This window comes from Malaclemys terrapin, chromosome 13, assembly GCF_027887155.1.
Source record: "Malaclemys terrapin pileata isolate rMalTer1 chromosome 13, rMalTer1.hap1, whole genome shotgun sequence".
Lineage (NCBI taxonomy): Eukaryota > Metazoa > Chordata > Testudines > Emydidae > Malaclemys > Malaclemys terrapin.
In genome coordinates this window covers 42,250,750-42,264,567 of record NC_071517.1, presented here as the reverse complement: position 1 = coordinate 42,264,567, position 13,818 = coordinate 42,250,750, and the positions used below count along the sequence as shown (strand labels likewise).

At 47.7% G+C, this 13,818-nt stretch overlaps 1 protein-coding gene across 6 annotated transcripts; it reads left to right on the top strand.

Moving 5' to 3' along the window:
* The first annotated feature begins 3,593 nt into the window (after positions 1-3,593).
* LOC128847659 (butyrophilin subfamily 1 member A1-like) lies at positions 3,594-9,384 on the top strand. 6 transcript variants are annotated; one of them, XR_008446927.1, is made up of 5 exons: positions 3,594-4,073; positions 4,209-4,321; positions 5,908-5,930; positions 6,667-6,764; positions 8,861-9,384. XR_008446927.1 is itself a non-coding variant. In XM_054047250.1 (4 exons), the coding sequence occupies exons 3-4, from the start codon at positions 6,695-6,697 to the stop codon at positions 9,376-9,378; spliced, it is 588 nt and encodes a 195-aa protein (XP_053903225.1). In that variant the 5' UTR covers positions 3,598-4,073; positions 5,908-5,973; positions 6,667-6,694; the 3' UTR covers positions 9,379-9,384. The 6 variants fall into 6 exon arrangements, 4 of the variants coding, with proteins under 4 accessions (XP_053903225.1, XP_053903226.1, XP_053903227.1 ...); XR_008446928.1 differs by having other exon boundaries at positions 5,908-5,973; XM_054047250.1 differs by lacking the exon at positions 4,209-4,321 and having other exon boundaries at positions 3,598-4,073; positions 5,908-5,973.
* The last annotated feature ends 4,434 nt before the right edge of the window (positions 9,385-13,818 follow it).

The following is a 13,818-nucleotide window of genomic DNA, read 5'->3' as shown; positions in this document are numbered from 1 at the left end:
TGGGGAGGATGGGATGATTAAGACTGGAATTTTCCAAGGCCCTTAAGGAGGCTAAGCCATGGGAGGCAGACGCCCAACTCCCCTAAGACACTCTGACAATTCCAGTCTGACCAGAGCTGGGGAGAGGGGAAAGTCCGAGCGGGTTGAGGTGAGGGTGCGACGGAGTGGGAATTTAAATAATATTTCATTGAACAATGGCCCAATCTCCCTCTGGACTGCCCAGCCATTGCCAATTCCCCCCACCTTTCCTGGCAGAGGGCAAGATTTGGGCCACCTTCTGATCTCATTTACATTGACAAAACATGGGAGTAATTCCACTGGAATCAGGAGTCACTCTCGATTTATACAGGTGTAAACAAGAGCAGGATTTGACCCATTATTTTACAGCCCCCAGATAAGTGTATCTCTACAACCCTTGGATGGTAACAGGGAGGGAAACACCGATTTGTTAAAAGCTCAGCCCGTTCCTAGGAACAGGAAAGTGAAAAAGACATTCCACTATAAGATCACATTCCCGCTACAGGTTGTGGAAAGACCCAGGTACGTGAATCAACCGCAGGGCTAGAAATCCAAGCAGCACTTTAACCAATATAAAAATAATCAATAACAATACACATCTACCTTGATATAACGCTGTCCTTGGGAGCCAAAAAATCTTACCGTGTTATAGGTGAAACTGCATTATATCGAACTTGCTTTGATCCACTGGAGTGCGCAGCCCCCCCCCCCCCCCCCCGGAGCACTGCTTTACTGCGTTATATCCGAATTCGTGTTATATTGGGTAGCGATATATCGAGGTAGAGATTGAAAAATATTCTTCTCCCCAAGGAAAAATCCCTGTAGCTAACAGTGCCCACACCACAGAGAACAGCAGGGAAGGGGAATTTTTAAAAGAACCTCTCTCTATTTTCCAGTAGAGGAAGAGGTTTTCTATTGGTCCCTGGGAGCAGAGGGTAGCAGGGAGTCATCTACAGGTTAGTCTACACCAGAGAAAGTTAGCATTCACATTATACCAGCACAACATATTCCCATACTGGAAGAGGAATAACCTATACGAAGGCCAGGTCTATACTTCAGAACTATATCAGAATAACTATGTCAATCAAGGGTGTGAAAAATCCACACCCCTGAGTGACGTTTTTATACCGACTCTCCCCCCCCCCACCCCATGTAGACAGCACTATGTCGTTGGGAGAGCGTCTCTGGTCGACATACCTGCCGCCTCTCGCGGAGATGGATTAACTACGCCGACAGGAGCGTCGTCACTAAAGTGCTACAGCCGAGCAGCTGCATTGGTAGCACTGTACATGAAGACTAGCCCTCATATAAGGCACCTTTCTGTTGGTACAACAACATCCACGCTAGGGGTTGTCTTGCTGTAGCAAGCCCAGTAAAACAAATCGCACCCCTAAGCAACGTAGACAGGTCAGTACAAAACCCACACAGAGCAGGCTTTCATTCTCAATGGTCAAAAAAATAGAAACTTTTGGGGTTTTCAGTTTTTAAACAACATCTCTCCCCCCTCAGGCCCCCCTTCCCACGAAAATCAATGGAATCAGAATTTTTCTATTTCATCAAAAATATATTTTGTTTTCTTTGGGAGGCGGGTGTGTGTATGTGTGTGTGTGGGAGGGAGGGAATCACTGAGAAATGTCTGTGCCATTCTAGGATGTGTCTACACTGGAGTTGGAGGTGTAATTTCCAGCTCATATAGGCAGAGGCGATGCGGTGGGGGCCATGCAGGGTCAGGAGCCCGCCCCCGATTTGCTTGCCTTGTACTGAGCATGTTCACACAGACTAAGCCTACTCGGTAACACCGCTGAAGCCGGCTGCCCTCACTCTCTCCCCTGGGGTTGTCTCTGCATAGAGGAGTACCCACGCTGGTGCTGACTGAGCTAGCGTACTAAAAACAGACGTGTGGGCAGCAGGACGGGCTCTCCGTCTCAAGTACAACCCCACCTGAAACCCTGGGTAAGTACCGTGGCTGGCTCCCTATCCTGCCACCTGGGCTACCATTGCTATTTTTAGCCTGCGAGCTTGATCAGAGCTAGCAGGGGTATGTCTGCGCGAGCTGGAGATGAAACCTCCAGCTGCAGTATAGACATACCCTTGGATAAGATTAATAAATCAGAGACAACCCGTGCCTGCCAATAGTGCGGGGGTGGGGGAGAGACAGAGTGAGGGCAGCTGGCTTCAGCGGTGTTACTGAGCATGCTCAGTACAAGCCAAGCAGCAAATCTGGAGGGGGGGCATGTGACCCCCCCATTTCCCTCTCCATGCATTGCCTCTGTCCCTAGTGGATCTTCATTAATTTCAGAGAAGTTACAGCAGCAGCTCTCAACCTTTCCAGATGACTGGCGTCTGATTTGTCTTGTGCACCCCAAGTTTCACCTCACTTAAAAACGACTTGCTTACAAAATCAGACATAAAAATACAAAACTGTCACAGCCACTAGTACCGAACACTTGCTGCCTTTCTCATTTTTACCATATAATTATAAAATAAAACAATGGGAATATAAATATTGTACGTCCATTTCAGTGTATAGTCTGTAGAGCAGTATAAAGTCAATGTCTGTCTGAAATTTTAGTTTGCACTGACTTCGCTAGTGCTTTTTATGTAGCCTGTTGTAAAACTAGGCAAATATCTAGATGAGCTGATGTCCCCCCTTGAAGACCTCTGAGTCCCTCCAGAGCAGTGGTTCCCAAACTGGGGTTCGGGAACCCCTGGGGGTTCGCAAAATGTTACAGGGGGTTCTCAGGAAAAAATTCCCTAATGGCGGACAGAGTTGTCTCAGCAGCCCGGAGCCCCTGGACTTCCAAGAGCTAAGCAGATCAAAGCAAGCATATCCATCACACTGAGGAGATTTAAACTTCAAGACTCCTTATGAGAAATGGAAAGGGAGGTGGATATTTTTCGCTATTTTTAAAATGAAATAGGCAGCTAATATTGTTTTTAAAATTATGATGAAGAACAAGTTTAAGCTTTGTTGTAACGTGCGGTGTTTGCCTGGACTGCTCAAGACCTGAATGCTTGTGTAGGAGGAACTCTTTGAGTTGGCTTCTTAAATACCTTCATGCTGTTTCACATCTGATACTCCTTGATGAAACATAGGAGCCTTGTCTTATAACAGACTTATTCAAAGTGATACAAGCTACGAAAGCGAGATCTTGGAAGAGTGTTGCCGTTTTCATAATACAATAAAATACTGTAATGATAAATAATAATTAATAATAAAGAGGGTGTAATAAGCATGTCATAAAAACAAATTTTATATTTCCAAGATCACTGCTCTTATAATTTATACTCGGGTAAAGGAGAAAATCCCTGGAAATATTCATTTTTAAGAGGGGGTTCGCGAGACTTCACATTTTAGTGAAAGGGGTTCACAGGTTGTTAAAGTTTGGGAAACACTGCTCCAGAGAGACGCGTACCCCTGCTTGAGAACCACTGAGTTACAGAAAGGAAGATTTGGCTCTTCAGATCCACTTTTCATTCGTTGCTCCGCTGAGCCTCCCAGGCTCTGGCCTGCTGACAAAATTACACATTGCAACCTAAAGAAAACCCAGAAGCAAACACCAAAACAACACGCACAAAACACTTCCAGGGAAAGAAACAGCCAGTTGCTGGGTAAGACTCAGGCCATGTCTGTGATGAAGAGATTGCAGCTGATCTTCTCTCTTTTACACAGTAGGAGTGGTGACTTCTGAGAATCCAGCCGAAACTCCCCAATAGGAGACCGCTTGCACTAGCCTTGTGACGTGCTTATAAGGTCCAGTGCTCACGGTTGGAGAGAGAACATTTGCTGCGCCTGCATTAGCCAGTGCTTGGAAGAATCACCTAGAAACATCTCTCCTCTGTGCAGAGAAACCCAGGGGAGTGTTGTAGAACTGGGCAGACCATTCATTCTGCAGTTGGCCAAAGATCCAGAAGCAGAGTGGGTGTGTGAGAAACACCAGGAGGAATTTGCTTTGTTGTCTGAAGAGGGGCCAGAAACTCACCTCTGTGTTCTGCACGGCACACCAAGAAACCATGTTACAGCTTCCACAGAGACAGCCGCTGAGCAGTGCGAGGTAGGAAATTGCTAGTGAGTGAAACATATTATAATAAAAAACACCAGTAGCAAATCAAGTAACTAAATGGGGGATCTGCTGCAAGACATTTTAAAACACATCTCTAACTATTTGCTGCCTTGTTTCTCTTATCAGAGCTAGAATGATGGAATGGTAATTGCTAGGATCACTCTTTCACTGATAAAAAGAAAACCAGCTCCCGATGTCTCCCTAGCAGTCCAGAATTTAGAAACACTCTGCATTATGCAGTAAGTTTGTTGTTCAATTCCCTTCAAACTGATCCTTCTCTCTTTTGCAGTCAATAGCCAGTCTCCTCTTGACTACAATAGAAACGATGCTTTTTGGGCTCCTGCTATCTGCCTTGGTTGTTTTTTATATCCTCATATTTCCCATATAGCCTTTTGTCTGTTCTTTATCCAGAGGTATTTTTACTTCCGTGCTAACTGCTCCAACTTCTTCTGTTTCTTTGTTGGAGAAGGAACCCAACATCTTTGCTATTTTTGAGCCATCATTAATGTAGAACAGGTTGAATGATTCAACATCTAGAAATGTAACCCCTATTTTTACCCACGAAAGCTTATGCCCAAATAAATCTGTTAGTCTTTTAGGTGCCAGCAGACTCCTTGTTGTTTTTGTGGATACAGACTAACACGGCTACCCCCTGATACTTGTGATCATCAAGTCTGATCTCTGTGAGGCCATAGAACTTCCCTGAAATAATTCCTGTTTGAGCTAGAGCACAGTTTTCAGAAGAAAATAAAAAATCTGGTCTTGATTTTAAAATTGCTGGTGGTGGTAAATTGTTCCAATGGCTAATTACCCTCCTGTTTAAAAACTAACACCTTGTTTCCGATCTGAATTTGTCCAGCTTTAACTTCCAGTTATTGGATCTTGTTTAATCTTTGTCTTCTACATTAGTTGTCTGCTAGGTCTTTGACTAAAGATTTGTGTGAATTCATTTTAGCCTCTGGATCCAGAGGCATAGAGGGTGGGGGAATGTGGGGTCACATGCCCCATCCCAGATTTGCTGCTTGGATTGTACTGATCATGCTCACGTGGACTGAGCATGCTCAATAACACTGCTGAAGCCGGGTGCCCTCACTCTGCCCCCCCCCCCCACGCCCCACACACACTATCAGCAGGCACGGGTATCTCTGCCTGGATCCATGTATCACACCAGATCTCAGTGCAGTTCCAAGTGACCGGAGCCAGCTTCCTGGGGGAGGGCGTGGTCCCAGTGCATTTATCTCTGTGAGACACATTTTGACAGTCCACGAAAGCTTATGCTCTAATAAATTTGTTAGTCTCTAAGGTGCCACAAGTACTCTTGTACATTTTGACCAAGGTCTCAGCCCAGCTTGTCAATTCCTGCACCTCTAGTTGCAGGCACAAATTTGTAAGTGACTCCGAAACTCAGGTTTGAGCATGCACCTGGGCCTTTAGTTTGCAGGTGGGGTCCGGATTGCTCATACGCAGGCTACTACTATGCATATACAATGTTCATTATTTGCTGCTGGTGCCTTGTGATTGGACGCCAGAATCACATGGTTTCATTTCTGTTCCCTGGGTGATTTGGCTTCCTAAGGTTCATAAATAGAAAGTTTCTATTTTAGCAGTGGAGAAAAGGTTCTCCAAGCCCCAAACCCTAATCGCTGGAGTTCAGCGAGTTAACGATTGGAACCGAGAGATTAAAGACATAGATCTGAATTGACCAGCTATTGGTAACTGTGAAACTGAAGTAGTGATCAAAAAATGAGCTGCTTCTGGAGCAGGAGTCGTCCCTAGTATGTGTCATGTGGAGCTGAACTCTCTTTTCTCTCCCTCTCACTTATAGGACGCCAGAGATATATTGAACGGGTACGTGGCTCCTTCTCACTCCCCCTCATACTTCACAAAGCAGGTCAGGGGCTTGGGCACTGGCTGAAAGACACATCTCCAATGTTACACGTCTGGGTGGTGGTTTTTTGTTTGTTTTCTTAAAGCCCCATTTCCTGGAGTCATGTGATTACACTAAAACCTCAGCAGCTTCTTTTTTAAAGGCAATTTAAGGCAACTGTCATGGTTGCAGAGAAAAGTTTTAAAATATTCACCCAAAGGGCTGAAAAGCTATAAGACAGGGAATAAGCAGCTATCAGAAGGGACCAGGGATGGACATTTTGCCTAGTCCCTGTGTGGGAATGGTGGTGAAAAGACTCCCTAGTATTATATTACCATGGTACCTATTCCCCCAGCTGAGATCAGGACCCCACTACATACGCACAAAGAGACAGTCCCTGCCCTGGAGAATGTACAGTCTAGACAAGCCAGGCAGAAGGTGGGAGTGGAAGTCACTTGCCTTTAGTCACCCAGCATGTGTGTTGCAGAACACAGGGAGCTGAAGCCTGGTGTCCCGGTTCCCAGTCCAGTGCTCTTTCCACTGCTCCACACTGCCCCCCATCATGGGTCTTTCCCCATCACTCCCCCAACCTCGAGAGCACTTGCAGACCCATGCCAGGTCCAGGCACAAATAGGCCCCTTGATGTTTTGCTGCCACTTGAACTGAGCAATCAGGTGAAGATTAATAAATGTGTGGTTGGTGTTTTTCCGCCTCTAGCCGTGAGGAGGGGAAGGTGCGGGCTGCAATGGCTCTTTCTCCAAGGCAAAGGACGCCGGAGTTCTCCCTCAACCCCCAAACTCTGAAGCAATTCAAAGGTGAGACACACAAACCCCCGCTCCGAAATTTTGTCAGCGTGCAATGCACTTTCCCCAGCCACTGGAACGTCTGATGAGCTTCCCAATGGGGCGTCGGGCCCATAGGCGCCAACTCCGTGGGGGTTCTGGGGCTGGAGCACCCAAGCCCTGTGGAAATAAAATAGTGGGTGGTCAGCACACACCGGTGGGCCCCCGCCAATCAGCTCCCCCCTCCCCCAACAGACAAATCAGCACTTTGCAGGAACATTGGGATTTAAAAGAAACAGCACTCATTAGAAACTAGGAAATTCAGGATGAAGCGTCCAAGAAACACAAAGATACAATATTGTTTAAACAAATACATTAAGGCAGAGACAAGGTGGGGGAGGTGATATCTTTTATTGGACCAACTTCTGTTGGTGGGAGAGACATGTTTTCAAGCTACACAGAGCTCTTCTTCAGGTAAAAGATATTCCCTCACCCACCTTGTCTCTCTAATATCCCGGGTCTGACACTGCTGCAACCACACTGCAGACATTCAGGCAGGACATTTTAAGAATTACATTGCAAAAATACCCAGCATGTGAAAGCAAGGAATTTCTCAGGTAAGGTCACTGATGACAACCTTAACTCTGCCCCCTTGTATGAAAGACTCTGCAATAACTTTATCCATCCACACTAGGAAATATTTGGGTGTCTTGTAAGTTTATGCTTCTTTCCAGAACTTTAGTTGGTTGACAATTATCCGTGATTTTGTTTTTTGCGGGACGGAGGGAAGGTGAGAAAACGTCTTTTCAACTAAGTGGAAATTTACACACACAGACACTTTCATTGGTTTTGTTTTATTTTATTATTGGAAAATCGAAGCCCAAAATGTTTTCAGTTTTTAGCAACTGTCAGTTTTATGTATAGATATAAACTCCCCGCCCTACAACAAAAACTTTACAGGGTAAAATTTTCATTTCCTGTCCAGCTTTACTCATCAGTTACCACAAAGAATTGCTTATAGACTCATAAAAATGTGGGGCTGGAAAGGACATTAAGAGGTCATCTAGTCCACCACCTGCCCTCGCTGAAGCAGGATTGAGAATAGTTAGACCATTCTTGACAGGCATTCTCTGACCTGTTCTTGAAAACCTCTAAGGATGGAGATGCTAAAATCTAAAATGGTTGGGTCACATTAATCCTTCTTTAGGACCATGTGGAGTGCACAGGAGACGAGCTGCTTTGTCCATTTCTGATCCGTCACAGTACATGAGCGTCAATTATCCCACCTTATTTACAAAGATCTTATGCCCCAAGAGTTGCACAGGGGTCCTCGTGCATGGAGCTAGTGTGTCTATGTAAACTCACCTCCTACGTCTAGATCGCAAGCGTACAAAACTGGTGGGTGCAGTGAGGCAGCATATTTATTGTGTGTTGACATTCAGAATTGTGTATGCATGAAAGGAACTTTTTAAATGATGGTTTATTGTTCCCATTTTCTTAACTCCACTCTCAGTGCAGTGTTCAGTTCTACCCTGTCTATGGCTATAAGAACTTGTATCCTTGATCCTAAAAGGACACATTTTACAGAACCAGGAGAGATGGAAGCATAGGTGCTGGAACTAGGGGTGCTGTCTTGAAGTGATTTCCATCATATCCAGGGTTTAGTGTTTGGTTCAATGGCTCTCAGCACCCCCACTGTACAAATTGTTCCAGCTTACCTGGATAGAAGAAGGGAAAGATGGAAGAGTGGGTACCTAGCGGGGCAGAGTGAAGGTTATTTGAATGACCATCACTTATAATGTCCTATCTTTTCAATGTTTCTTGCTTTTAAAACACAAACATAAAATGTCCTTGTACCTTGCTCATATCCTCACCTCCGAATGTCCTAGTTTTTTCACACTGGTCGTTGATAGCTCCAGCATCCCTGGTAGGCCTTTAACAACCAAGGGTTTGGTGTGGACTTTCAGACTTACCTTTCACCTAGAAAAAGAAGTCGTTGTGGGGGACATTGTGGGCACCCAGTTGTAGATGATTATTTTGTACTCATGTCTAACTTGAATATTCTGTGCAACCTTCCCCCCAGTGCTGAGTTCAGCCTCTAATGCTAAGATTCTCTCTCTGTCATGCAGTGAACGTGACTCTGGATCCAGACACGGCAGGTCCTGAACTCATCCTCTCTGAGGATCTGAAAGGTGCCAGATGGGGAAAACCAAGTCAGAAGATGCCTGACCGTCCGGAGAGATTTGACACTGATCCCTGTGTGTTGGGCTGTGAGGGATTCACCTCGGGGAGACACTACTGGGAGGTGGAGGTGGATGGGATGTTCTGGACTGTGGGTGTGGCCAGAGAGTCTGTGAGGAGGAAGGGACATATTGTCTTTCGACCCAACACGGGAGTCTTGGGTTTGCAGAAATATGATCACCTCTGCGTGGCGCTCACCAGCCCTTCCAACACCTATGTGCCCCTCAAAAATAACAACAATGAGATTGGCGTCTATCTGGACTATGAACTGGGGCAAGTGTCATTTTATGACCTCAGCAACGAGGAGCTGCTCTTTGCTTTCCAGCCGGTCTCTTTCAATGGGGAGAGAGTTTTCCCTTACTTTTGTGTATTTTTGTCCCACATAAAACTGTCCCCCAGAGGGTGATGCATGGCTGTGATCCCAAGAAACTGGATTCTCTGGCCTGTGGTGTCATAGTCTCTATGATCCTAGAGGTTCTTGCTGAACCTCTCGTAGTGTCCATTGCCCTACACTCTATGACCCTGGAGGTTACAATGTTCTTGCTGAACCTCTTGTAGCTTCCATTGCTCTACGCTCTATGACCCTGGAGGATTACAATGTTCTTGCTGAACTTCTTCTAGCTTCCATTTCCCTAAGCTCTATGAGCCTGGAAGACAACGTCTTTTCTGTAGAGCTGCTCTGAGCTACCTTATTAGTCTCCATGCTTCAGGAGGACTCCCATGTTTCCTCACAGAAAATCCTAGGCTCTCAATCCTGGTCTCTATGGCTCCACAAGGAGTACAATGTTGTTGCAAAGTCCCATTTAGCTTGCTATTTTCTAGTCTCTATGCTCCTGTCAGAGTCCCATGTTCCTTCAGACCCCCTGCTAGCTCTCTGTCTGCAAACTGGACCCTCCTGAAGTACAGAACGTGACACTTCTTAATGGCAGAAATTAAGGAAAGAAAATCCTGAGGGGGTGTCTCGATTCAGCCTGTATTACCGTTGTGACAGATATTGCAAACACACACAGCCTCTTTGGGAGCGATTCTTTCAACCTGATAAATGTGATCTGTGAGCTTGAGCCAGAGCTTAAAAGTATGAAAACTTCAGAGACTACTGTATTCAGATGGGCCGGACAACATGGGCCCATAGTATATTGACAGACCTATGTATCAATATGTGTATTACAGGTAATTGTATGTTCCCGGCTCACTGGGTGGATTTTCTGGGAATCTGGGAAGATCAATGCAAAGTCCTATGGTTGGTTACACAGATTCCCAGCCTTTAAGGATTTGCCCCCAGGACAGGGGCACCGGCTGATTTTACCTGCTTCAGGAGCTTGGGGACAAATTTTGGGGTCTAAAGGGTGAGTTTAAACAGACTCTCTCATTTTGAGCCAACAAACTGACATTAATCGGTAGGTCAAACCCTGTGAAGGAGTGGAAGGACTAGAACCTGGCAGGGTCTCCATAGGACTGATGCGGGACCTCTGGGAAGCAGAAGTCTGCCTTTCCACTTGTTATTGTTTTATTGATCTTTTTTCTCTGTAAGGTTTTTGTCCTTAAATAAATGCTCTGTGCAAACTGCCTAATCACTGGGTGCCCTGCTGTTAGCCCTTGGCAGAGAGAGTGCAAAACTGCGGTGCTGAGATAGGTCAGATGCCTATCTTTTCTCTGCCGTGCAATGGTGCGATATAAAGGGAAAGCACACACGAAACGTTGGCGAGATGCTAAAGATCTGCCCTCCTGTCCTCTATTTATTCAAGTAGACCAATGAGCCAATAACAGCAGTAAAAGCAACATGAAATAAATATGAAGCGAGTGACTGGGAAATCCCATTGAGACACACAGAATAAAATATTCCCAGCATCCATCACATCACAAGCTTTTCCAGGTGGGGAATTGGTTGTTGGGGATTTGTTTTTTCAAAATACTTATTACATTTCTTTGTGTAATTTACTTTTCCCTGTTGCTCAGTACCTGGTAGGAAGATCCCTGATTTTGCAATAAATATTTGTTCCTATTTTTCATGTTATTCTGTCAGAATCCTTTCCCAGCACCACCCCTGTGATGTACCACATCTACAGTAATGCCTCACTTAACGTAGTCCCGGTTAATGTTTCGTTGTTATGTTGCTGATCAATTAGGGAACACGCCCGTTTAAAGTTGCGCAATGCTCCCTTATAACGTTGTTTGGCAGCCACCTGCTTTGTCCACTGCTTGCAGGAAGAGCAGCCCATTGGAGCTAGTGGTGGGGGCTTGGAACCAGGGTGGGCCGACAGCCCCCCATCATCTCCTCTATGTTCCCTGTGCAGCAGCTGCCCAGCAGGCTATCAATTGCCGGGCAGTTCAGCTGTCCCTCCCCCCACTGCCATGTGCTGCTCCTGCCCTCTGCCTTGGAGCTGCTCCCGGGAGCCTCCTGCTTGCTGTGCAGGGGATGGAGGGAAGAGAGTGGCTAAGGTCAGGGTGTCCCCCTGCTCCTGCCCCCCACTTACCCCATCTCTATAGAGCAGGGCGGGACACTACAGAGCTCAGGGGGGAGGGAGCTTGCTGGCAGCAGCAGGGTGACCAGACAGCAAGTTTAAAAAATCGGGACGGGGGTTGGGGGGTAATAGGAGCCTATATAAGAAAAAGACCCAAAAATCAGGACTGTCCCTATAAAATCAGGACATCTGGTCACCCTAGCAGAAGCTGCTGTCTTAACTTGCTGATCTACTTAAAAAGGCAATGTACTTAGAGTGGGGTCAGCATACTTAAAGGGGCAATGCACGTCTCTCTCTGACACACACGGTGTGTGTGTCTGTCTCTGTTTGCCATGCTGTCTCCCCTCCCTCCATTCGTGCTGCCTTGTAGAGTGTGAGGCTACATTAGCAACAATGTGTTAACCCTTGAGGGCTCAGCCGAGTGCTAGTTCATCATTTAGCAGTAAGGCATTCCCTGGGAAATACCCCAACCTCTGACTTCACCACCTCAACCAAGCTTCACAATCATCATCGCTGTGTACAGTATTAAATTGTTTATTTAAAACTTATACTGTGTATATGTGTGTGTGTATATATATAAAATATAGCCTTTTGTCTGGCAAAAAACATTTCCCTGGACCCTAGCCCCCCGCCCCCTTACATTAATTCTTATGGGGAAATTGGATTCGCTTAACATCGTTTCGCTTAAAGTAGCATTTTTCAGGACCAGAACTACAACGTTAAGTGAGGAGTTACTGTATTTTTCAATGTGGGATCATCACTGAAAATGTAATGACCATAGATAACATGCTGGTGCAAATATAAAGATCGGTGTCTCCCTGAGAAGAACATTTGCAGATCCATGCAATAAAGTGCAAACCATGGCCCTAAAACTAGGAGAATTATTCATGGGGAATACTAGCCATTCCCAGTAGCCCACCGTGTTAAACTAACAGGTCAGTTGTGAATCAGTCCTGATTTTCTATCCAGGTTCTTACATAATTATCTGCTCAGTAGTTTGGAACAATCATTTTCATACTCTGGGCAGGGGCGGCGAGTTACATGGGCCTGTGGTGCCTGGTGTCCAGCAATATTCAGGGCCTGGGAGCTTGGCTCCAGCAATGTTTGGGGCCGGGTCTCTCCCCCGACCCTGCCAGCTGCCCTCATGCGCCTCCCCCAGTGTTCCCCGGCCCCCACTTGCTGCCCCCGTGCACCTCCCCCGGGCCTTGGAGCCTGCAGCTCCACACTGACTCTGCTCTGCCAGCTCCTGGCATCAACTGCTGCCGCAGGGTCCTAGTGCCCCCCATCCACGAGTGGCAGGGCAGGCTGCCCTTACCCTGCCCTTCTGACTCGGACCCGTCCCTTTTCCGGCGGGTCCCTTCACCAGCACAGGGGGGCCCCCTCGCCCGCAGTCACCACTCCTGCCCCACACTGGGCAAGGGGCAGCCCCATCTCTCAGCTACAGTGAGGGGCAGCAGCAGGGGAGGAGGCCACACGTGATGGCAGCTCCCCCCAGCCGGCACCCACCACAGGGGAGGTGAGGGGGCTTCCTGGACCTGAGAGGGGCCCTAGGAGCACGTGTAGTGACAGTGGTGGGGGTGAGTGTGCTACCAAGGGAGGAGGGGGGCCCCTCCCCCAGAGCTTACTGCTGCCAGCGGGGAGAGGGCTGGGGGGAGTCCTCCTCTCTGGCCCCAGCCCCAGCCCCAGCGCAGCCTGTGTGCACCCCAAACTCATCCCCAGCCCTGCCCCACCCTAGAGCCCACACCCCCAGTCAGAGCCCTTCACCCCGCACCCCAACCCCCTGTCCTAGCCCTGAGCCTCTCCACCATCCCAAACCCCTCATCTCCAGCCCCAGACAGAGCCGTCACCCCCCTGCACTCCTACTCTCACCCTGAGCCCCTCCCACAGCCCAAATCCCTCATCTGCAGCCCCACCCCACAGCCCTCACCCCACGCCCCAACCTTCTGCCCTAGCCATGAACACCCCCCACACCCAAAACCCCTCATCCCCAGCCCCACCCCACAGCCCTCACTCATCCCCAAAACTCCCTCCCAGAGCCTGCACCCCTCACGCCCTCCTGCATCCCCACCCCCTGCCCCAGCCCAGCCCAGACCTCCTTCCCCACCCAAACTCCCTCCCAGAGCCCAACCTCTCACCCCTTCTGCATCCAAACTGCCTCCCAGAGCCTGCATCCCTCCTGCACCCTAATCCCCAGTCCCAGCCCAGAGCCTGAACCCCAGACCTCCTCCCCCCACCCAAACTCCCTCCCAGAGCTTTAGGCAGATGGGGGGGTGGAGTTTGCGGGGGGCGGGTTCTGGGCACCACCAAAATTTCTACAAACCTGCCACCCCTGACTCTGGGCTGTTTGTGTTAACTTGTTGCAGTTCATGTCTTCTGTTGTTAAC